General features: G+C 45.9%; 1 protein-coding gene across 2 annotated transcripts in view; it reads left to right on the plus strand.

Annotated features, from left to right (window-relative positions):
* The window catches only part of LOC118370979 (electrogenic aspartate/glutamate antiporter SLC25A13, mitochondrial-like), a 129616-nt gene that overhangs the window by 95991 nt on the left and 5902 nt on the right, over nucleotides 1-27723 (plus strand). For both annotated transcript variants that reach the window (XM_052469944.1, XM_052469945.1), the window contains 3 exons: nucleotides 1592-1730; nucleotides 18253-18411; nucleotides 18518-18608. In XM_052469944.1, coding sequence (XP_052325904.1) covers nucleotides 1592-1730; nucleotides 18253-18411; nucleotides 18518-18608 — 389 coding nt within the window. The remainder of the gene's footprint in view (nucleotides 1-1591; nucleotides 1731-18252; nucleotides 18412-18517; nucleotides 18609-27723) is intronic.

Consider the following 27723-nt stretch of genomic DNA (forward strand, 5'->3'; position numbering starts at 1 on the left):
TCCTATCCCTCTCCCTCCCTCTCTCTCTATCCCTCTCTCTATCTCTCTCTTTATCCCTCGTTCTCCCTCTCTCTATCCATCTCCCTCCCTCTCTCTCTATCCCTCTCTCTATCTCTCTCTCTCGCCTCATGTATATAAACTGGCAGCCAAATGGAGATGAGAAGTGAGGAAAGGTGATGAGTTGTAGTGTAGGGCCTAGAGTTTTCCCTGGACATGTCATATGGTCAGAGTACACCTCCCTCCCTCCCTCCCTCTCCCTTCCTCCATCTCTCCCTGTCACTCCCTGCCTCCATCTCTCCCTGTCCCTCCCTCCCTCTGTCCCTCCCTCCATCTCTCTCCCTGCCTCCATCTCTCCCTGTCACTCCCTGCCTCCATCTCTCTCCCTGTCCCTCCCTCCATCTCTCTCCCTGCCTCCATATCTCCCTGTCACTCCCTGCCTCCATCTCTCTCCCTGTCACTCCCTGCCTCCATCTCTCCCTGTCACTCCCTGCCTCCATCTCTCTCCCTGTCACTCCCTGCCTCCATCTCTCCCTGTCACTCCCTCCCTCCATCTCTCTCCCTGTCCCTCCCTCCATCTCTCTCCCTGCCTCCATCTCTCCCTGTCACTCCCTCCCTCCATCTCTCTCCCTGTCCCTCCCTCCCTCTGTCCCTCCCTCCATCTCTCTCCCTGTCCCTCCCTCCATCTCTCTCCCTGCCTCCATCTCTCCCTGTCACTCCCTGCCTCCATCTCTCTCCCTGTCACTCCCTGCCTCCATCTCTCCCTGTCACTCCCTCCCTCCATCTCTCTCCCTGTCCCTCCCTCCATCTCTCTCCCTGCCTCCATCTCTCCCTGTCACTCCCTCCCTCCATCTCTCTCCCTGTCCCTCCCTCCCTCTGTCCCTCCCTCCATCTCTCTCCCTGTCCCTCCCTCCATCTCTCTCCCTCCATCTCTCTCCCTGTCCCTCCCTCCCTCTGTCCCTCCCTCCCTCCCTCCATCTCTCTCCCTGTCCCTCCCTCTCTGTCCCTCCCTCTGTCCCTCCCTCCATCTCTCTCCCTGTCCCTCCCTCCCTCTGTCCCTGCCTCCATCTCTCTCCCTGTCACTCCCTGCCTCCATCTCTCCCTGTCACTCCCTCCCTCCATCTCTCTCCCTGTCCCTCCCTCCATCTCTCTCCCTGCCTCCATCTCTCCCTGTCACTCCCTCCCTCCATCTCTCTCCCTGTCCCTCCCTCCATCTCTCTCCCTGTCCCTCCCTCTGTCCCTCCCTCCCTCCCTCCATCTCTCTCCCTGTCCCTCCCTCTCTGTCCCTCCCTCTGTCCCTCCCTCCATCTCTCTCCCTGTCCCTCCCTCCCTCTGTCCCTCCCTCCATCTCTCTCCCTGTCCCTCCCTCCCTGTCCCTCCCTCTGTCCCTCCCTCCATCTCTCTCCCTGTCCCTCCCTCCGTCTCTCTCCCTGTCCCTCCCTCCCTCTGTCCCTCCCTCCATCTCTCTCCCTGTCCCTCTATCTCTCTCTCTCCCTCCCTTCTTGTTTCTCTGTCCTCCCCACCTTTCAACCCCCCCCGCCCTCCCCTCTTTCCTCACCCATTGGTCTCTTCTTTCTCGCTACACCATCCACAGGGAGCCAAAGCCTGTTTCCTGCGAGACATCCCCTTTTCAGCCATCTACTTCCCCTGCTATGCTCACGTCAAGACCTACATGAGTGATGAGGATGGGAGGATCGGACCGGGCAAGTTGCTGTTTTCAGGGGCCATAGCAGGTAAGATACCATGCAACACTGTGGCTCAGAACCTTGTTCTTACACTCTAAGAACCTTAAAGTGTTCTTTGCTGTCCTCATAGAACGCTTTTTAGTTGCAGGTAGAAGTCTTTTAGTTCCAGGTAGAAACAGTTCTACCTTTTGGAACCCTTTTTTCGAAGAGTTATTTTTTCTCTCCCTGGTTTATTTTCTGTCTGCCTCTCTCAGTCTCTCTCAGTCTCTCCCTTTCTCTCTCTCTTTTTCTCTCTCTCTCTCTCTTTCTCTTTCTCTCTCTCTCTCTCCCTTTCTCTCTCCCTTTCTCTCTCCCTTTCTTTCTCTCTCTCTCTCTCTCTCTCTCTCTCTCTCTCTCTCTCTCTCTCTCTCTCTCTCTCTCTCTCTCTCTCTCCCCCTCTCTCTCTCTCTCTCTCTCTCTCTCTCTCTCTCTCTCTCTCTCTCTCTCTCTCTCTCTCTCTCTCTCTCTCTCTCTCTCTCTGTCTCTGTCTCTGTCCATCTTGCTCTCTCTCAGCCTATATGATAAAGAAACTGTATACATTATACACACATCCAATCATATTGGTCATTAATGATCAGAAGATGATGATTCAGATAAAAATACAATACTGTTAAAATGTTGTCACTAGCACAAGCTTAATAAGGAACCATTCTTGAGGAAGCAGAAAACCAAGCGTGGGCATTCCTGGTGGGTGGTGAGCCACCACATGGAACCCGGCCTCAGACCCAAGACCCCAGCTCCATCACTCTAACCTCCTTCCCTCCTAGCCTCTATCCCTCTATCCTTGCCCCTCCCCATCCCTCCTTTCCTCCATTCCCCAGCCTCCACCCCTTTCTTTCCCCCATCCATCCCTCTATTCTCCATTCCTCTATCCCACCCTCCATCCATCCCTCCATTCTCCATTCCTCTATCCCACCCTCCATCTATCCCTCCATTCTCCATTCCTCTATCCCACCCTCCATCCATCCCTCCATTCTCCATTCTCAATCCTCTATCCCTCCCTCCATCCATCCCTCCATTCTCCAGTCCTCTATCCCACCCTCCATCTATCCCTCCATTCTCCATTCCTCTATCCCACCCTCCATCCATCCCTCCATTCTCCATTCCTCTATCCCACCCTCCATCCATCCCTCCATTCTCCATTCCTCTATCCCTCCCTCCATTCTCCATTCCTCTATCCCACCCTCCATCCATCCCTCCATTCTCCATTCCTCTATCCCACCCTCCATCCATCCTTCCATTCTCCATTCCCCATTCCTCTATCCCTCCCACCCTCCATCCATCCCTCCATTCTCCATTCCTCTATCCCACCCTCCATCCATCCCTCCATTCTCCATTCCTCTATCCCTCCCTCCATCCATCCCTCCATTCTCCATTCCTCTATCCCTCCCTCTCTCCTTCCATCCCTCCATTCCCATTCCTCTATCCCTCCCAGCTTCCCGGCTCCAGGCCTAAGACCCCAGTAGCCACCGGCGACCGCAGGCTCCATCGTGGTCGTCCCTAATTAGAGTGCTCAGCGATTGGCTGGAGGTTGGGGTTTGGAGCTAAGCGCTGAGTGAACAGACAGAGCCCAGAGAGACCAACCGCCTGCATGCCAACAGGGTTTCGATAGGATGGGAGACTATCCTGTGCTAACATATAGGAACTGGCAGCCTGAGCTCTGTCCCAACTGCCACCCTGTTCCCTATATAGTGCCCTACTTTTGACCATGGCCAGTAGTACTTTTGGCATTTTGGTCAAAAGTAGTGCACTATATAGGGAATAGGGTGCTTGTTGAGAGGCAGCCTGTGTGTTAGGCGTGTTAAGAGTAAAGGCGCTGAGGGAGGATGAGGAGCTGTGTAACCCTAACCCTAACCCTTAACCCTAACCCTAACCCTAACCCTAACCCCTAACCCTTAACCCTAACCCTTAACCCTAACCCCTAACCCTTAACCCTAACCCTTAACCCTAACCCCTAACCCTAACCCTAACCCTAACCCTTAACCCTAACCCTAACCCTAACCCCTAACCCTAACCCCTAACCCTTAACCCTAACCCTAACCCCTAACCCTAACCCTAACCCATCAACCCATCAACAGATGTCACAATACTGGCAACCCGGAGGAAAGACAGTTTTGATCCACAGTCTTCCAGGTCTCTGTCTCCTTTTCCTGCTTAAAACTATGATCTGGAGCGAGTCTGTAGGTTGAATATTTTTATTTGAGTGGGTTTATCTTAAAGAAAACAGCGTATAAGAAGGCGAGTGCAGAAGCCAAGCCAGGGTGGTTTGGAACGTCATAAGAAAAGGGTTCATATTTATTTTGAATCGTGAGGGATATGTCGGTCAGTGCTGTAGTTCTGCTCTTCAGCGCTGAGTGAGCAGCGATCATGGCGCTACAATACATGGAAAAGCCATATAAATCTAATAAGACATTCCTACTCCCAATCTCCCCCTTCCTTTTATTTTGGCGATTCCTTCGACCGGGTCCGGGAGCTAGTTTAGAAACCTGAAATGCAGTTTATGATTTTTCATTTGCTCATAGTATTTATCAATCCTTTCTATATTTACCAATGGATTAAGCTTTTTTAGCAATTAACGCTTTTTTTGTCGGCTCAAGAAATGTAACTACACACTCAGTTTGGGCTGCATTATATAGACCCCCTGATCCCAGAACACACTACAGAGCTGGTCGTCTCACAGTTCCTCCTCCTCCTGCTCTCTCTCTGGCCGTAGAGGAATAGACTTTCTGAGGTAGCTTTGAGAGGGAGATTTAAGACTGTGTTCCTGTGTTTTGAGGTGCTTCTCTGAGTCTCCTTAGCACTTTGAATGTGCTGTGAAACTAGTTGAGTTCTCCTCTCCCTCCTCTCTTCTCTCTTTCCCTCCCCTCCTCCCCTTTCTTATACACTCATCTCCCCTCCCCCCCCTTCACTACCCTCCCCTCCCCTCCTCCCCTTTTTTCTACACTCCTCTCCCCTACACTACCCTCCTCTCCTCCCCCTTCCACTCCTCTCCCCTCTCCCCTCCTCTCCCCCTCCTCTCCTCCCCTCCTCTCCTCTCCTCCCCCTCTCCTCTCCTCCCCCTTCACTACCCTCCTCTCCCCACTCCTCTCCCCTCCCCTCATCCCCCCTTCACTACCCTCCCCTCCTCCCCTTTCTTCTACACTCCTCCCCCTTCACTACCCTCCTCTCCTCCCCCTTCCTCTCCACTCCTCTCCCCTCCTGTCCTCCCCTCTCCCCTCCTCTCCCCCCCTCCTCTCCTCTCCCCCCCCTCCTCTCCTCTCCCCTTCTCTCCCCTCCTCTCCCCCACTCCTCTCCTCTCCCCTCCTCCCCCTTCACTACCCTCCTCTCCTTCCTCTCCCCTCCTCTGCTCTCCCCTCCTTCCTCCTCTCCTCCCCCTCCTCTCCTCTCCCCTCCTCTCCCCCACTCCTCTCCTCTCACCTCCCCTCCTCTCCCCCCCCTCCCCTCCTCTCCCCCCTCCTCTCCTGTCCTCTCCTCTCCTGTCCTCTCATCTCCCGCCCCTCTCCCCCACTCCTCCTCTCCCCTCCCATCCTCCCCCCTTCACTACCCTCCTCTCCTTCCTCTCCTCTGCCCTCCTCTGCTCTCCCCTCCTCCCTCCTCTCCTCCCCCCTCCTCTCCTCCCCCTTCCTCTCCTCACCTCTCCCCTCCTCTCCTCCCCCCTCCTCTCCTCTCCTCTCCTGTCCTCTCATCTCCCGCCCTCTCATGTGAAGGATATCAGTGCAGGTGGTCTTTCCAGTTCTGTCACATTTGCAGTGAGCGAGTTGATCAGTGGTTGAATTGAATGGCTCGTTTAGTTTGAAGACGTGTAGCCTGTGTGACTAGCTGGTGAAGAGGCCGGTGATGGTAATGACTGTGCGTGGCGGTCAAAAGCAGCCATTGATGATTGATGCCATTCATGGTTGAAGTGGCTGGAGAGGGCTGCCCGCATGGGGCTCCCAGTCACCAGTCACTGGCACGTGGGACGCTTTTGTGTGTCCATCTCATTACCTCGTATTGTCTGCCCATTGCAGGAGAAAACCATGAACATTACATAGCAGAGGCAATGGAGTTTTCTAATGTATTTTTCTGATCGTACACAACTTTCTGTGGGAAGGATCAAGAGAGTAGTTTTACATATGACTGGTCCTCATTCAGATGACCAAAGGCTCAAATAAAAGTAGGATATGATGATGTTTTGAAATAAGTACAAACGTAGACAAGAGGAGTGAGATAAAAATCTCATTGAGAGTTCCAGTTTGTTTATTGGTCATACACATGATGTACACTACCCTTCAAAAGTTTGGGGTCACTTAGAAATGTCCTTGTTTTTGAAAGAAAAGCACATTTTTTGTCCATTACAATAACATCAAATTGATCAGAAATATAGTGTAGACATTGTTAAATTTGTAAATGACTATTGTAGCTGGAAACGGCTGATTTTTAATGGAATATCTACATAGGCGTACAGATACCCATTATCAGCAACCATCATTCCTGTGTTCCAATGGCACGTTGTGTTAGCTAATCCAAGTTTAGCATTTTTATCATAAAAGGCTAATTGATCATTTGAAAACCCTTTTGCTATTATGTTAGCGCAGCTGTAAAAAGTTGTGCTTATTAAAGAGGCAATAAAACTGGCCTTCTTCAGACTAGTTGAGTATCTGAAGCGTCAGCATTTGCGGGTTTGATTACAGGCTCAAAATGTCCAGAAACAAAGGACTTTCTTCTGGAACTCGTCAGTCTATTCTTGTTCTGAGAAATGAAGGCTATTCCATGTGAGAAATTGCCAAGAAACTGAAGCTCTTGTACGACACTGTGTACTACTCCCTTCGCAGAACAGCGCAAACTGGCCCTAACCAGAATAGAAAGAGGAGAGGGAGGCCTCAGTGAACAACTGAGCAAGAGGACAAGTACATTAGAGTGTCTAGTTTGAGAAACAGATACCTCACAAGTCCTCAACTGGCAACTTCATTAAATAGTACCCGCAAAACACCAGTCTCCACGTCAACAGTGAGGAGGCGACTCTGGGATGCTGGCCTTCTCGGCAGAGTTCCTCTGTCCAGTGTTTGTGTTCTTGTGCCCATCTTAATCTTTTATTTTTATTGGCCAGTCTGAGATATGGCTTTTTCTTTGCAACATTTTTCAGCTGTGCTAACATAATTGCAAAAGGGTTGTCTAATGATCAATTAGCCTTTTAAATTGATAAACTTGGATTAGCTAACACAACGTGCCGTTGGAACACAGGAGTGATGGTTCCTGTAATGGGCCCTTGTACACCTATGTAGATATTCCATAACAAAATGTGCCGTTTCCAGCCACAACAGTCATTTACAACATTAATCATGTCTACACTGTATTTCGGATCAATTTGATGTTTAATGGACAAAAAATGAGCTTTTCTTTCAAAAATAAGAACATTTCTAAGTGACTCCAAACTTTTGAACAGTAGTGTACATGGAGTACACAGTGCAACGGGTTAAAGTATGACCTTTGTATAACGGGTTAAAGTATGACCTTTGTATAACGGGTTGCAGTGTGACCTTTGTATAACGGGTTAAAGTATGACCTTTGTATAATGGGTTCAAGTATGACCTTTGTATAACGGGTTAAAGTATGACCTTTGTATAATGGGTTCAAGTATGACCTTTGTATAACGGGTTCCAGTATGACCTTTGTATAACGGGTTAAAGTATGACCTTTGTATAATGGGTTCAAGTATGACCTTTGTATAACCCAACAGTAGAAACATATACATTCAGATTGACTGATGCAGGATTGATGCCGGATAACAGAACAACTACATTCACAGACAGTACTAACACTGATGCAGGATAACAGAACCACTACATTCACAGACAGTACTAACACTGATGCAGGATAACAGAACCACTACATTCACAGACAGTACTAACACTGATGCAGGATAACAGAACCACTACATTCACAGACAGTACTAACACTGATGCAGGATAACAGAACCACTACATTCACAGACAGTACTAACACTGATGCAGGATAACAGAACCACTACATTCACAGACAGTACTAACACTGATGCAGGATAACAGAACCACTACATTCACAGACAGTACTAACACTGATGCAGGATAACAGAACCACTACATTCACAGACAGTACTAACACTGATGCAGGATAACAGAACCACTACATTCACAGACAGTACTAACACTGATGCAGGATAACAGAACCACTACACTCAGAGACAATACGGAGACTGATGCAGGATAACAGAACCACTACACTCAGAGACAATACAGAGACTGATGCAGGATAACAGAACCACTACACTCAGAGACAATACAGAGACTGATGCAGGATAACAGAACCACTACACTCAGAGACAATACGGAGACTGATGCAGGATAACAGAACCACTACACTCAGAGACAATACAGAGACTGATGCAGGATAACAGAACCACTACACTCAGAGACAATACAGAGACTGATGCAGGATAACAGAACCACTACACTCAGAGACAATACAGAGACTGATGCAGGATAACAGAACCACTACACTCAGAGACAATACGGAGACTGATGCAGGATAACAGAACCACTACACTCAGAGACAATACGGAGACTGATGCAGGATAACAGAACCACTACACTCAGAGACAATACAGAGACTGATGCAGGATAACAGAACCACTACACTCAGAGACAATACGGAGACTGATGCAGGATAACAGAACCACTACACTCAGAGACAATACGGAGACTGATGCAGGATAACAGAACCACTACACTCAGAGACAATACGGAGACTGATGCAGGATAACAGAACCACTACACTCAGAGACAATACAGAGACTGATGCAGGATAACAGAACCACTACACTCAGAGACAATACAGAGACTGATGCAGGATAACAGAACCACTACACTCAGAGACAATACGGAGACTGATGCAGGATAACAGAACCACTACACTCAGAGACAATACAGAGACTGATGCAGGATAACAGAACCACTACACTCAGAGACAATACGGAGACTGATGCAGGATAACAGAACCACTACACTCAGAGACAATACGGAGACTGATGCAGGATAACAGAACCACTACACTCAGAGACAATACGGAGACTGATGCAGGATAACAGAACCACTACATTCAGAGACAATACGGAGACTGATGCAGGCTAACAGAACCACTACACTCAGAGACAATACGGAGACTGATGCAGGATAACAGAACCACTACACTCAGAGACAATACGGAGACTGATGCAGGATAACAGAACCACTACACTCAGAGACAATACGGAGACTGATGCAGGATAACAGAACCACTACACTCAGAGACAATACGGAGACTGATGCAGGATAACAGAACCACTACACTCAGAGACAATACAGAGACTGATGCAGGATAACAGAACCACTACACTCAGAGACAATACAGAGACTGATGCAGGATAACAGAACCACTACACTCAGAGACAATACAGAGACTGATGCAGGATAACAGAACCACTACACTCAGAGACAATACGGAGACTGATGCAGGATAACAGAACCACTACACTCAGAGACAATACGGAGACTGATGCAGGATAACAGAACCACTACACTCAGAGACAATACAGAGACTGATGCAGGATAACAGAACCACTACACTCAGAGACAATACGGAGACTGATGCAGGATAACAGAACCACTACACTCAGAGACAATACAGAGACTGATGCAGGATAACAGAACCACTACACTCAGAGACAATACGGAGACTGATGCAGGCTAACAGAACCACTACACTCAGAGACAATACGGAGACTGATGCAGGATAACAGAACCACTACACTCAGAGACAATACGGAGACTGATGCAGGATAACAGAACCACTACACTCAGAGACAATACGGAGACTGATGCAGGATAACAGAACCACTACACTCAGAGACAATACGGAGACTGATGCAGGATAACAGAACCACTACACTCAGAGAGACAATACGGAGACTGATGCAGGATAACAGAACCACTACACTCAGAGACAATACGGAGACTGATGCAGGATAACAGAACCACTACACTCAGAGACAATACAGAGACTGATGCAGGATAACAGAACCACTACACTCAGAGACAATACAGAGACTGATGCAGGATAACAGAACCACTACACTCAGAGACAATACGGAGACTGATGCAGGCTAACAGAACCACTACACTCAGAGACAATACGGAGACTGATGCAGGATAACAGAACCACTACACTCAGAGACAATACAGAGACTGATGCAGGATAACAGAACCACTACACTCAGAGACAATACAGAGACTGATGCAGGATAACAGAACCACTACACTCAGAGACAATACGGAGACTGATGCAGGATAACAGAACCACTACACTCAGAGACAATACGGAGACTGATGCAGGATAACAGAACCACTACACTCAGAGACAATACAGGAGACTGATGCAGGATAACAGAACCACTACACTCAGAGACAATACGGAGACTGATGCAGGATAACAGAACCACTACACTCAGAGACAATACGGAGACTGATGCAGGATAACAGAACCACTACACTCAGAGACAATACGGAGACTGATGCAGGATAACAGAACCACTACACTCAGAGACAATACAGAGACTGATGCAGGATAACAGAACCACTACACTCAGAGACAATACAGAGACTGATGCAGGATAACAGAACCACTACACTCAGAGACAATACGGAGACTGATGCAGGATAACAGAACCACTACACTCAGAGACAATACGGAGACTGATGCAGGATAACAGAACCACTACACTCAGAGACAATACGGAGACTGATGCAGGATAACAGAACCACTACACTCAGAGAGACAATACGGAGACTGATGCAGGATAACAGAACCACTACACTCAGAGACAATACAGAGACTGATGCAGGATAACAGAACCACTACACTCAGAGACAATACGGAGACTGATGCAGGATAACAGAACCACTACACTCAGAGACAATACAGAGACTGATGCAGGATAACAGAACCACTACACTCAGAGACAATACGGAGACTGATGCAGGATAACAGAACCACTACACTCAGAGACAATACAGAGACTGATGCAGGATAACAGAACCACTACACTCAGAGACAATACGGAGACTGATGCAGGATAACAGAACCACTACACTCAGAGACAATACAGAGACTGATGCAGGATAACAGAACCACTACACTCAGAGACAATACGGAGACTGATGCAGGATAACAGAACCACTACACTCAGAGACAATACGGAGACTGATGCAGGATAACAGAACCACTACACTCAGAGACAATACAGAGACTGATGCAGGATAACAGAACCACTACACTCAGAGACAATACGGAGACTGATGCAGGATAACAGAACCACTACACTCAGAGACAATACGGAGACTGATGCAGGATAACAGAACCACTACACTCAGAGACAATACAGAGACTGATGCAGGATAACAGAACCACTACACTCAGAGACAATACGGAGACTGATGCAGGATAACAGAACCACTACACTCAGAGACAATACGGAGACTGATGCAGGATAACAGAACCACTACACTCAGAGACAATACAGAGACTGATGCAGGATAACAGAACCACTACACTCAGAGACAATACGGAGACTGATGCAGGATAACAGAACCACTACACTCAGAGACAATACAGAGACTGATGCAGGATAACAGAACCACTACACTCAGAGACAATACGGAGACTGATGCAGGATAACAGAACCACTACACTCAGAGACAATACAGAGACTGATGCAGGATAACAGAACCACTACACTCAGAGACAATACGGAGACTGATGCAGGATAACAGAACCACTACACTCAGAGACAATACAGAGACTGATGCAGGATAACAGAACCACTACACTCAGAGACAATACGGAGACTGATGCAGGATAACAGAACCACTACACTCAGAGACAATACGGAGACTGATGCAGGATAACAGAACCACTACACTCAGAGACAATACGGAGACTGATGCAGGATAACAGAACCACTACACTCAGAGACAATACGGAGACTGATGCAGGATAACAGAACCACTACACTCAGAGACAATACGGAGACTGATGCAGGATAACAGAACCACTACACTCAGAGACAATACAGAGACTGATGCAGGATAACAGAACCACTACACTCAGAGACAATACGGAGACTGATGCAGGATAACAGAACCACTACACTCAGAGACAATACGGAGACTGATGCAGGATAACAGAACCACTACACTCAGAGACAATACGGAGACTGATGCAGGCTAACAGAACCACTACACTCAGAGACAATACGGAGACTGATGCAGGATAACAGAACCACTACACACTCAGAGACAATAACAGAACCACTACACAGAGAGAGACTGATGCAGGATAACAGAACCACTACACTCAGAGACAATACGGAGACTGATGCAGGATAACAGAACCACTACACTCAGAGACAATACAGAGACTGATGCAGGATAACAGAACCACTACACTCAGAGACAATACGGAGACTGATGCAGGATAACAGAACCACTACACTCAGAGACAATACGGAGACTGATGCAGGATAACAGAACCACTACACTCAGAGACAATACGGAGACTGATGCAGGATAACAGAACCACTACACTCAGAGACAATACGGAGACTGATGCAGGATAACAGAACCACTACACTCAGAGACAATACGGAGACTGATGCAGGATAACAGAACCACTACACTCAGAGACAATACGGAGACTGATGCAGGATAACAGAACCACTACACTCAGAGACAATACAGAGACTGATGCAGGATAACAGAACCACTACACTCAGAGACAATACGGAGACTGATGCAGGATAACAGAACCACTACACTCAGAGACAATACAGAGACTGATGCAGGATAACAGAACCACTACACTCAGAGACAATACAGAGACTGATGCAGGATAACAGAACCACTACACTCAGAGACAATACGGAGACTGATGCAGGATAACAGAACCACTACACTCAGAGACAATACGGAGACTGATGCAGGATAACAGAACCACTACACTCAGAGACAATACAGAGACTGATGCAGGATAACAGAACCACTACACTCAGAGACAATACGGAGACTGATGCAGGATAACAGAACCACTACACTCAGAGACAATACGGAGACTGATGCAGGATAACAGAACCACTACACTCAGAGACAATACGGAGACTGATGCAGGATAACAGAACCACTACACTCAGAGACAATACAGAGACTGATGCAGGATAACAGAACCACTACACTCAGAGACAATACAGAGACTGATGCAGGATAACAGAACCACTACACTCAGAGACAATACGGAGACTGATGCAGGATAACAGAACCACTACACTCAGAGACAATACGGAGACTGATGCAGGATAACAGAACCACTACACTCAGAGACAATACACGGAGACTGATGCAGGATAACAGAACCACTACACTCAGAGACAATACGGAGACTGATGCAGGATAACAGAACCACTACACTCAGAGACAATACGGAGACTGATGCAGGATAACAGAACCACTACACTCAGAGACAATACGGAGACTGATGCAGGATAACAGAACCACTACACTCAGAGACAATACGGAGACTGATGCAGGATAACAGAACCACTACACTCAGAGACAATACGGAGACTGATGCAGGATAACAGAACCACTACACTCAGAGACAATACGGAGACTGATGCAGGATAACAGAACCACTACACTCAGAGACAATACAGAGACTGATGCAGGATAACAGAACCACTACACTCAGAGACAATACAGGAGACTGATGCAGGATAACAGAACCACTACACTCAGAGACAATACGGAGACTGATGCAGGATAACAGAACCACTACACTCAGAGACAATACGGAGACTGATGCAGGCTAACAGAACCACTACACTCAGAGACAATACGGAGACTGATGCAGGATAACAGAACCACTACACTCAGAGACAATACAGAGACTGATGCAGGATAACAGAACCACTACACTCAGAGACAATACGGAGACTGATGCAGGATAACAGAACCACTACACTCAGAGACAATACAGAGACTGATGCAGGATAACAGAACCACTACACTCAGAGACAATACGGAGACTGATGCAGGATAACAGAACCACTACACTCAGAGACAATACGGAGACTGATGCAGGATAACAGAACCACTACACTCAGAGACAATACGGAGACTGATGCAGGATAACAGAACCACTACACTCAGAGACAATACGGAGACTGATGCAGGATAACAGAACCACTACACTCAGAGACAATACGGAGACTGATGCAGGATAACAGAACCACTACACTCAGAGACAATACGGAGACTGATGCAGGATAACAGAACCACTACACTCAGAGACAATACAGAGACTGATGCAGGATAACAGAACCACTACACTCAGAGACAATACGGAGACTGATGCAGGATAACAGAACCACTACACTCAGAGACAATACAGAGACTGATGCAGGATAACAGAACCACTACACTCAGAGACAATACAGAGACTGATGCAGGATAACAGAACCACTACACTCAGAGACAATACAGAGACTGATGCAGGATAACAGAACCACTACACTCAGAGACAATACGGAGACTGATGCAGGATAACAGAACCACTACACTCAGAGACAATACAGAGACTGATGCAGGATAACAGAACCACTACACTCAGAGACAATACAGAGACTGATGCAGGATAACAGAACCACTACACTCAGAGACAATACAGAGACTGATGCAGGATAACAGAACCACTACACTCAGAGACAATACGGAGACTGATGCAGGATAACAGAACCACTACACTCAGAGACAATACGGAGACTGATGCAGGATAACAGAACCACTACACTCAGAGACAATACGGAGACTGATGCAGGATAACAGAACCACTACACTCAGAGACAATACGGAGACTGATGCAGGATAACAGAACCACTACACTCAGAGACAATACGGAGACTGATGCAGGATAACAGAACCACTACACTCAGAGACAATACGGAGACTGATGCAGGATAACAGAACCACTACACTCAGAGACAATACAGAGACTGATGCAGGCTAACAGAACCACTACACTCAGAGACAATACGGAGACTGATGCAGGATAACAGAACCACTACACTCAGAGACAATACGGAGACTGATGCAGGATAACAGAACCACTACACTCAGAGACAATACGGAGACTGATGCAGGCTAACAGAACCACTACACTCAGAGACAATACAGAGACTGATGCAGGATAACAGAACCACTACACTCAGAGACAATACGGAGACTGATGCAGGATAACAGAACCACTACACTCAGAGACAATACGGAGACTGATGCAGGCTAACAGAACCACTACACTCAGAGACAATACAGAGACTGATGCAGGATAACAGAACCACTACACTCAGAGACAATACGGAGACTGATGCAGGATAACAGAACCACTACACTCAGAGACAATACGGAGACTGATGCAGGAACCACTAACAGAACCACTACACTCAGAGACAATACAGAGACTGATGCAGGATAACAGAACCACTACACTCAGAGACAATACGGAGACTGATGCAGGATAACAGAACCACTACACTCAGAGACAATACGGAGACTGATGCAGGATAACAGAACCACTACACTCAGAGACAATACGGAGACTGATGCAGGATAACAGAACCACTACACTCAGAGACAATAACAGAACCACTACACTCAGAGGAGACTGATGCAGGATAACAGAACCACTACACTCAGAGACAATACGGAGACTGATGCAGGATAACAGAACCACTACACTCAGAGACAATACGGAGACTGATGCAGGATAACAGAACCACTACACTCAGAGACAATACGGAGACTGATGCAGGATAACAGAACCACTACACTCAGAGACAATACGGAGACTGATGCAGGCTAACAGAACCACTACACTCAGAGACAATACGGAGACTGATGCAGGATAACAGAACCACTACACTCAGAGACAATACGGAGACTGATGCAGGATAACAGAACCACTACACTCAGAGACAATACAGAGACTGATGCAGGATAACAGAACCACTACACTCAGAGACAATACGGAGACTGATGCAGGCTAACAGAACCACTACACTCAGAGACAATACGGAGACTGATGCAGGATAACAGAACCACTACACTCAGAGACAATACGGAGACTGATGCAGGATAACAGAACCACTACACTCAGAGACAATACAGAGACTGATGCAGGATAACAGAACCACTACACTCAGAGACAATACGGAGACTGATGCAGGGAACCACTACACTCAGAACAGAACCACTAACAGAACCACTACACTCAGAGACAATACAGAGACTGATGCAGGATAACAGAACCACTACACTCAGAGACAATACAGAGACTGATGCAGGATAACAGAACCACTACACTCAGAGACAATACGGAGACTGATGCAGGATAACAGAACCACTACACTCAGAGACAATACAGAGACTGATGCAGGATAACAGAACCACTACACTCAGAGACAATACGGAGACTGATGCAGGATAACAGAACCACTACACTCAGAGACAATACAGAGACTGATGCAGGATAACAGAACCACTACACTCAGAGACAATACGGAGACTGATGCAGGATAACAGAACCACTACACTCAGAGACAATACGGAGACTGATGCAGGATAACAGAACCACTACACTCAGAGACAATACGGAGACTGATGCAGGATAACAGAACCACTACACTCAGAGACAATACGGAGACTGATGCAGGATAACAGAACCACTACACTCAGAGACAATACGGAGACTGATGCAGGATAACAGAACCACTACACTCAGAGACAATACGGAGACTGATGCAGGATAACAGAACCACTACACTCAGAGACAATAACAGAACCACTACACTCAGAGAGACTGATGCAGGATAACAGAACCACTACACTCAGAGACAATACAGAGACTGATGCAGGATAACAGAACCACTACACTCAGAGACAATACGGAGACTGATGCAGGATAACAGAACCACTACACTCAGAGACAATACAGAGACTGATGCAGGATAACAGAACCACTACACTCAGAGACAATACAGAGACTGATGCAGGATAACAGAACCACTACACTCAGAGACAATACAGAGACTGATGCAGGATAACAGAACCACTACACTCAGAGACAATACGGAGACTGATGCAGGATAACAGAACCACTACACTCAGAGACAATACAGAGACTGATGCAGGATAACAGAACCACTACACTCAGAGACAATACGGAGACTGATGCAGGATAACAGAACCACTACACTCAGAGACAATACAGAGACTGATGCAGGATAACAGAACCACTACACTCAGAGACAATACGGAGACTGATGCAGGATAACAGAACCACTACACTCAGAGACAATACGAACCACTACACTCAGAGACAATACGGAGACTGATGCAGGATAACAGAACCACTACACTCAGAGACAATACGGAGACTGATGCAGGATAACAGAACCACTACACTCAGAGACAATACGGAGACTGATGCAGGATAACAGAACCACTACACTCAGAGACAATACGGAGACTGATGCAGGATAACAGAACCACTACACTCAGAGACAATACGGAGACTGATGCAGGATAACAGAACCACTACACTCAGAGACAATACGGAGACTGATGCAGGATAACAGAACCACTACACTCAGAGACAATACGGAGACTGATGCAGGATAACAGAACCACTACACTCAGAGACAATACGGAGACTGATGCAGGATAACAGAACCACTACACTCAGAGACAATACGGAGACTGATGCAGGATAACAGAACCACTACACTCAGAGACAATACGGAGACTGATGCAGGATAACAGAACCACTACACTCAGAGACAATACAGAGACTGATGCAGGATAACAGAACCACTACACTCAGAGACAATACGGAGACTGATGCAGGATAACAGAACCACTACACTCAGAGACAATACGGAGACTGATGCAGGATAACAGAACCACTACACTCAGAGACAATACGGAGACTGATGCAGGATAACAGAACCACTACACTCAGAGACAATACGGAGACTGATGCAGGATAACAGAACCACTACACTCAGAGACAATACGGAGACTGATGCAGGATAACAGAACCACTACACTCAGAGACAATACAGAGACTGATGCAGGATAACAGAACCACTACACTCAGAGACAATACAGAGACTGATGCAGGATAACAGAACCACTACACTCAGAGACAATACAGAGACTGATGCAGGATAACAGAACCACTACACTCAGAGACAATACGGAGACTGATGCAGGATAACAGAACCACTACATTCAGAGACAATACAGAGACTGATGCAGGATAACAGAACCACTACATTCACAGACAGTACTAACACTGATGTAGGTACTAACACAGTACAAACACAGAACCACTACAGTGCTAACAAGTGCTGAGTGAGGTGTTCTCTCCTTAGGTATGCCCGCGGCCTCCCTGGTGACCCCAGCCGATGTTATCAAGACCAGGCTACAAGTGGCGGCCCGTGCTGGCCAGACCACGTATAGTGGCCTCGTTGACTGTTTCTGGAAGATTCTGAAGGAGGAGGGACCACGGGCCTTCTGGAAAGGAGCAGGAGGTATCACCCCATTTGTTTTAATATCTGATGATGATGATGTGATATAAATGGCACAGTGGTGTAATAGTGAAATAGTGGTATTGAGAGTTGTGGTTTTTCACTGTAGCCCGAGTGTTCCGGTCCTCACCTCAGTTTGGGGTCACCCTGGTGACCTATGAACTCCTGCAGAGGTGGTTCTACGTGGACTTCGGCGGACAGTAAGTCAGAACTCCTGGCCCGTATTCATAAAGTGTCTCAGCATAGGAGGGCTGATCTAGGATCCACTCCCCCATCCATATAATCTTATTTATTATTCAATTAATAAGATTCTATATCAGCACTCTTACTCTGAGACACCTCATGAATAAGGGTCCTGATGTCTTGTCGGATATTAGACTTGAGTGCTCAGTCTTGCTGATGAAATTCAGGGATCACACAATAAGACTGAGAAATCCAAAAACCTAAATGTCAGAATGGTCCAGTCGGGAATAATAGCTTCTACTGACTATTGCTGTGTGATACAAAATCATGGTCATTTCTAGCAGCACTTTACTGCCAACCTTTCAACACAGGGAGAGATGTGTAGTTATACAAAGAATAGATTTCCATTTAAAACCATGCAGAGGGTTAAATGAAAAGCTTGGCTACCCATCGTGTGGGTGCACTTCTTTGTCTCCAGAGGAACAAGAAATGCCATGAGACCAAAATAATTTCAGAGTAGATCAGGTGACAAGCTTCAACCATTTACTTGGTCTGCATCCCCAATGGCACCGTATTCCTATAGGGCTCTGGTCAAAAGCAGTGCACGATAAAGAGAATAGGTCACCGTTTGTGACGCAGCCCATTACTTGGTGGGATTGATGTGACATTTCCTAAACTACAGAGCTGTGATGTAGGACAGTCCTAAACTACAGAGATACAGAGCTGTGATGTAGGACAGTCCTAAACTACAGAGATACAGAGCTGTGATGTAGGACAGTCTTAAACTACAGAGATACAGAGCTGTGATGTAGGACAGTCCTAAACTACAGAGATACAGAGCTGTGATGTAGGGCAGTCCTAAACTACAGAGCTCCAGAGCTGTGATGTAGGGCAGTCCTAAACTACAGAGCTGTGATGTAGGACAGTCCAAAGCTACAGAGATACAGAGCTGTGATGTAGGACAGTCCAAAGCTACAGAGATACAGAGCTGTGATGTAGGACAGTCCTAAACTACAGAGCTCCAGAGCTGTGATGTACGGCAGTCCTAAACTACAGAGCTGTGATGTAGGACAGTCCTAAACTACAGAGCTCCAGAGCTGTGATGTAGTACAGTCCTAAACTACAGAGATACAGAGCTGTGATGTAGGACAGTCTTAAACTACAGAGATACAGAGCTGTGATGTAGGACAGTCTTAAACTACAGAGATACAGAGCTGTGATGTAGGACAGTCCTAAACTACAGAGATACAGAGCTGTGATGTAGGACAGTCTTAAACTACAGAGATACAGAGCTGTGATGTAGGACAGTCTTAAACTACAGAGATACAGAGCTGTGATGTAGGACAGTCCTAAACTACATAGATACAGAGCTGTGATGTAGAGCAGTCCTAAACTACAGAGATACAGAGCTGTGATGTAGAGTAGTCCTAAACTACAGAGATACGGAGCTGTGATGTAGGACAGTCCTAAACTACAGAGATACAGAGCTGTGATGTAGGACAGTCTTAAACTACAGAGATACAGAGCTGTGATGTCAGGCAGTCCTAAACTACAGAGATACAGAGCTGTGATGTAGAGCGGTCCTAAACTACAGAGATACAGCGCTGTGATGTAGGACAGTCTTAAACTACAGAGATACAGAGCTGTGATGTAGGACAGTCTTAAACTACAGAGATACAGAGCTGTGATGTAGGACAGTCCTGAACTACAGAGATACAGAGCTGTGATGTAGGACAGTCTTAAACTACAGAGATACAGAGCTGTGATGTCCTAAACTACAGGACAGTAGGACAGTCTAAACTACAGAGATACAGAGCTGTGATGTAGGACAGTCTTAAACTACAGAGATACAGAGCTGTGATGTAGGACAGTCTTAAACTACAGAGATACAGAGCTGTGATGTAGGACAGTCCTAAACTACAGAGATACAGAGCTGTGATGTAGAGCAGTCCTAAACTACAGAGATACAGAGCTGTGATGTACAGAGATAGTCCTAAACTACAGAGATACAGGAGCTGTGATGTAGGACAGTCCTAAACTACAGAGATACAGAGCTGTGATGTAGGACAGTCCTAAACTGCAGAGATACAGAGCTGTGATGTAGGACAATCCTAAACTACAGATACAGATAACAGTCTTAAACTACAGAGATACAGAGCTGTGATGTAGGACAGTCCTAAACTACAGAGATACAGAGCTGTGATGTAGGACAGTCCTAAACTACAGAGATACAGAGCTGTGATGTAGGACAGTCCTAAACTACAGAGATACAGAGCTGTGATGTAGGACAGTCCTAAACTACAGAGATACAGAGCTGTGATGTAGGACAGTCCTAAACTACAGAGATACAGAGCTGTGATGTAGGACAGTCTTAAACTACAGAGATACAGAGCTGTGATGTAGGACAGTCCTAAACTACAGAGATACAGAGCTGTGATGTAGGACAGTCCTAAACTACAGAGATACAGAGCTGTGATGTAGGACAGTCCTAAACTACAGAGATACAGCGCTGTGATGTAGGACAGTCCTAAACTACAGAGATACAGAGCTGTGACGTAGGACAGTCTTAAACTACAGAGATACAGAGCTGTGATGTCAGGCAGTCCTAAACTACAGAGACAGAGCTGTGATGTAGAGCAGTCCTAAACTACAGAGATACAGAGCTGTGATGTAGAGCAGTCCTAAACTACAGAGATACAGCGCTGTGATGTAGGACAGACTTAAACTACAGAGATACAGAGCTGTGATGTAGGACAGTCTTAAACTACAGAGATACAGAGCTGTGATGTAGGACAGTCCTAAACTACAGAGATACAGAGCTGTGATGTAGGACAGTCTTAAACTACAGAGATACAGAGCTGTGATGTAGGACAGTCCTAAACTACAGAGATACAGAGCTGTGATGTAGGACAGTCTTAAACTACAGAGATACAGAGCTGTGATGTAGGACAGTCCTAAACTACAGAGATACAGAGCTGTGATGTAGGACAGTCTTAAACTACAGAGATACAGAGCTGTGATGTAGGACAGTCCTAAACTACAGAGATACAGAGCTGTGATGTAGGACAGTCTTAAACTACAGAGATACATAGCTGTGCTGTAGACAGTCTTAAACTACAGAGATACAGAGCTGTGATGTAGGACAGTCCTAAACTACATAGATACAGAGCTGTGATGTAGAGCAGTCCTAAACTACAGAGATACAGAGCTGTGATGTAGAGTAGTCCTAAACTACAGATATACGGAGCTGTGATGTAGGACAGTCCTAAACTACAGAGATACAGAGCTGTGATGTAGGACAGTCTTAAACTACAGAGATACAGAGCTGTGATGTCAGGCAGTCCTAAACTACAGAGATACAGAGCTGTGATGTAGAGCGGTCCTAAACTACAGAGATACAGTGCTGTGATGTAGGACAGTCTTAAACTACAGAGATACAGAGCTGTGATGTAGGACAGTCTTAAACTACAGAGATACAGAGCTGTGATGTAGGACAGTCCTAAACTGCAGAGATACAGAGCTGTGATGTAGGACAATCCTAAACTACAGCGATACAGAGCTGTGATGTAGGACAGTCCTAAAGTACAGAGATACAGAGCTGTGATGTAGGACAGTCCTAAACTACAGAGATACAGAGCTGTGATGTAGGACAGTCCTAAACTACAGAGATACAGAGCTGTGATGTAGGACAGTCCTAAACTACAGAGATACAGAGCTGTGATGTAGGACAGTCCTAAACTACAGAGATACAGAGCTGTGATGTAGGACAGTCCTAAACTACAGAGATACAGAGCTGTGATGTAGGACAGTCCTAAACTACAGAGATACAGCGCTGTGATGTAGGACAGTCCTAAACTACAGAGATACAGAGCTGTGATGTAGGACAGTCCTAAACTACAGAGATACAGAGCTGTGATGTAGGACAGTCCTAAACTACAGAGATACAGAGCTGTGATGTAGAGCAGTCCTAAACTACAGAGATACAGAGCTGTGATGTAGGACAGTCTTAAACTACAGAGATACAGAGCTGTGATGTAGGACAGTCCTAAACTACATAGATACAGAGCTGTGATGTAGAGCAGTCCTAAACTACAGAGATACAGAGCTGTGATGTAGAGTAGTCCTAAACTACAGAGATACGGAGCTGTGATGTAGGACAGTCCTAAACTACAGAGATACAGAGCTGTGATGTAGGACAGTCTTAAACTACAGAGATACAGAGCTGTGATGTCAGGCAGTCCTAAACTACAGAGATACAGAGCTGTGATGTAGAGCGGTCCTAAACTACAGAGATACAGAGCTGTGATGTAGGACAGTCTTAAACTACAGAGATACAGAGCTGTGATGTAGGACAGTCTTAAACTACAGAGATACAGAGCTGTGATGTAGGACAGTCCTAAACTGCAGAGATACAGAGCTGTGATGTAGGACAATCCTAAACTACAGCGATACAGAGCTGTGATGTAGGACAGTCCTAAAGTACAGAGATACAGAGCTGTGATGTAGGACAGTCCTAAACTACAGAGATACAGAGCTGTGATGTAGGACAGTCCTAAACTACAGAGATACAGAGCTGTGATGTAGGACAGTCCTAAACTACAGAGATACAGCGCTGTGATGTAGGACAGTCCTAAACTACAGAGATACAGAGCTGTGATGTAGGACAGTCCTAAACTACAGAGATACAGAGCTGTGATGTAGGACAGTCCTAAACTACAGAGATACAGCGCTGTGATGTAGGACAGTCCTAAACTACAGAGATACAGAGCTGTGATGTAGGACAGTCCTAAACTACAGAGATACAGAGCTGTGATGTAGAGCGGTCCTAAACTACAGAGATACAGCGCTGTGATGTAGGACAGTCTTAAACTACAGAGATACAGAGCTGTGATGTAGGACAGTCTTAAACTACAGAGATACAGAGCTGTGATGTAGGACAGTCCTAAACTACAGAGATACAGAGCTGTGATGTAGAGCAGTCCTAAACTACAGAGATACAGAGCTGTGATGTAGGACAGTCCTAAACTACAGAGATACAGAGCTGTGATGTAGGACAGTCTTAAACTACAGAGATACAGAGCTGTGATGTCAGGCGGTCCTAAACTACAGAGATACAGAGCTGTGATGTAGGACAGTCCTAAACTACAGAGATACAGAGCTGTGATGTAGGACAGTCTTAAACTACAGAGATACATAGCTGTGCTGTAGGACAGTCTTAAACTACAGAGATACAGAGCTGTGATGTAGGACAGTCCTAAACTACATAGATACAGAGCTGTGATGTAGAGCAGTCCTAAACTACAGAGATACAGAGCTGTGATGTAGAGTAGTCCTAAACTACAGAGATACGGAGCTGTGATGTAGGCCAGTCCTAAACTACAGAGATACAGAGCTGTGATGTAGGACAGTCTTAAACTACAGAGATACAGAGCTGTGATGTCAGGCAGTCCTAAACTACAGAGATACAGAGCTGTGATGTAGAGCGGTCCTAAACTACAGAGATACAGCGCTGTGATGTAGGACAGTCTTAAACTACAGAGATACAGAGCTGTGATGTAGGACAGTCTTAAACTACAGAGATACAGAGCTGTGATGTAGGACAGTCCTAAACTGCAGAGATACAGAGCTGTGATGTAGGACAATCCTAAACTACAGAGATACAGAGCTGTGATGTAGGACAGTCCTAAAGTACAGAGATACAGAGCTGTGATGTAGGACAGTCCTAAACTACAGAGATACAGAGCTGTGATGTAGGACAGTCCTAAACTACAGAGATACAGAGCTGTGATGTAGGACAGTCCTAAACTACAGAGATACAGCGCTGTGATGTAGGACAGTCCTAAACTACAGAGATACAGAGCTGTGATGTAGGACAGTCCTAAACTACAGAGATACAGAGCTGTGATGTAGGACAGTCCTAAACTACAGAGATACAGCGCTGTGATGTAGGACAGTCCTAAACTACAGAGATACAGAGTTGTGATGTAGGACAGTCCTAAACTACAGAGATACAGAGCTGTGATGTAGGACAGTCCTAAACTACAGAGATACAGAGCTGTGATGTAGAGCAGTCCTAAACTACAGAGATACAGAGCTGTGATGTAGAGCAGTCCTAAACTACAGAGATACAGAGCTGTGATGTAGGACAGTCCTAAACTACAGAGATACAGAGCTGTGATGTAGGACAGTCTTAAACTACAGAGATACAGAGCTGTGATGTCAGGCAGTCCTAAACTACAGAGATACAGAGCTGTGATGTAGGACAGTCCTAAACTACAGAGATACAGCGCTGTGATGTAGGACAGTCTTAAACTACAGAGATACAGAGCTGTGATGTAGGACAGTCTTAAACTACAGAGATACAGAGCTGTGATGTAGGACAGTCCTAAACTACAGAGATACAGAGCTGTGATGTAGGACAGTCTTAAACTACAGAGATACAGAGCTGTGATGTAGGACAGTCCTAAACTACAGAGATACAGAGCTGTGATGTAGGACAGTCTTAAACTACAGAGATACAGAGCTGTGATGTAGGACCGTCCTAAACTACAGAGATACAGAGCTGTGATGTAGGACAGTCTTAAACTACAGAGATACAGAGCTGTGATGTAGGACAGTCCAAAACTACAGAGATACAGAGCTGTGATGTAGGACAGTCTTAAACTACAGATATACAGCGCTGTGATGTAGGACAGTCTTAAACTACAGAGATACAGAGCTGTGATGTAGGAAAGTCCTAAACTACATAGATACAGAGCTGTGATGTAGAGCAGTCCTAAACTACAGAGATACAGCGCCGTGATGTAGGACAGTCCTAAACTACATAGATACAGAGCTGTGATGTAGAGCAGTCCTAAACTACAGAGATACAGAGCTGTGATGTAGGACAGTCTTAAACTACAGAGATACAGAGCTGTGATAAACTGTAGGACAGTCTTAAACTACAGAGATACAGAGCTGTGATGTAGAGCAGTCCTAAACTACATAGATACAGAGCTGTGATGTAGAGCAGTCCTAAACTACAGAGATACAGAGCTGTGATGTAGGACAGTCTTAAACTACAGAGATACAGAGCTGTGATGTAGGACAGTCCTAAACTACAGAGATACAGAGCTGTGATGTAGGACAGTCCTAAACTACAGAGATACAGAGCTGTGATGTAGACAGTCCTAAACTACAGAGATACAGAGCTGTGATGTAGGACAGTCCTAAACTACAGAGATACAGAGCTGTGATGTAGGACAGTCCTAAACTACAGAGATACAGAGCTGTGATGTAGGACAGTCCTAAACTACAGAGATACAGAGCTGTGATGTGTCCTAAACTACAGAGATACAGAGGACAGTCCTAAACTACAGAGATAGCAGAGCTGTGATGTGGACAGTCCTAAACTACAGAGATACAGAGCTGTGATGTAGGACAGTCCTAAACTACAGAGATACAGAGCTGTGATGTAGGACAGTCCTAAACTACAGAGATACAGAGCTGTGATGTAGGACAGTCTTAAACTACAGAGATACAGAGCTGTGATGTAGGACAGTCCTAAACTACAGAGTCCTAAACTACAGAGATACAGAGCTGTGATGTAGATACAGACAGTCCTAAACTACAAAGATACAGAGCTGTGATGTAGGACAGTCTTAAACTACAGAGATACAGAGCTGTGATGTAGGACAGTCCTAAACTACAGAGATACAGAGCTGTGATGTAGGAAAGTCCTAAACTACAGAGATACAGAGCTGTGATGTAGAGCAGTCCTAAACTACAGAGATACTAGCTGTGATGTAGGACAGTCCTAAACTACAGAGATACAGAGCTGTGATGTAGGACAGTCCTAAACTACAGAGATACAGAGCTGTGATGTAGGACAGTCTTAAACTACAGAGATACAGAGCTGTGATGTCAGGACAGTCCTAAACTACAGAGATACAGAGCTGTGAGAGTCCTAAACTACAGAGATACAGAGCTGTGATGTAGGACAGTCTTAAACTACAGAGATACAGAGCTGTGATGTAGGACAGTCTTAAACTACAGAGATACAGAGCTGTGATGTAGGACAGACTACAGTACAGAGCTAAACTACAGAGATACAGAGCTGTGATGTAGGACAGTCCTAAACTACAGAGATACAGCGCTGTGATGTAGGACAGTCCTAAACTACAGAGATACAGAGTTGTGATGTAGGACAGTCCTAAACTACAGAGATACAGAGCTGTGATGTAGGACAGTCCTAAACTACAGAGATACAGAGCTGTGATGTAGAGCAGTCCTAAACTACAGAGATACAGAGCTGTGATGTAGAGCAGTCCTAAACTACAGAGATACAGAGCTGTGATGTAGGACAGTCCTAAACTACAGAGATACAGAGCTGTGATGTAGGACAGTCTTAAACTACAGAGATACAGAGCTGTGATGTCAGAGCGACAGTCCTAAACTACAGAGATACAGAGCTGTGATGTAGGACAGTCCTAAACTACAGAGATACAGAGCTGTGATGTAGGACAGTCTTAAACTACAGAGATACAGAGCTGTGATGTAGGACAGTCCTAAACTACAGAGATACAGAGCTGTGATGTAGGACAGTCCTAAACTACAGAGATACAGAGCTGTGATGTAGGACAGTCTTAAACTACAGAGATACAGAGCTGTGATGTAGGACAGTCCTAAACTACAGAGATACAGAGCTGTGATGTAGGACTACAGAGATACAGAGCTGTGACAGTCTTAAACTACAGAGATACAGAGCTGTGATGTAGGACAGTCCTAAACTACAGAGATACAGAGCTGTGATGTGACAGTCCTAAACTACAGAGATACAGAGCTGTGATGTAGGACAGTCCTAAACTACAGAGATACAGAGCTGTGATGTAGGACAGTCCTAAACTACAGAGATACAGAGCTGTGATGTAGGACAGTCTTAAACTACAGAGATACAGAGCTGTGATGTCAGGACAGTCCTAAACTACAGAGATACAGAGCTGTGATGTAGGACAGTCCTAAACTACAGAGATACAGAGCTGTGATGTAGGACAGTCTTAAACTACAGAGATACAGAGCTGTGATGTAGGACAGTCTTAAACTACAGAGATACAGAGCTGTGATGTAGGACAGTCCTAAACTACAGAGATACAG

This window comes from Oncorhynchus keta, chromosome 19 (genome assembly GCF_023373465.1).
Source record: "Oncorhynchus keta strain PuntledgeMale-10-30-2019 chromosome 19, Oket_V2, whole genome shotgun sequence".
NCBI classification, from domain to species: Eukaryota; Metazoa; Chordata; class Actinopteri; order Salmoniformes; family Salmonidae; genus Oncorhynchus; species Oncorhynchus keta.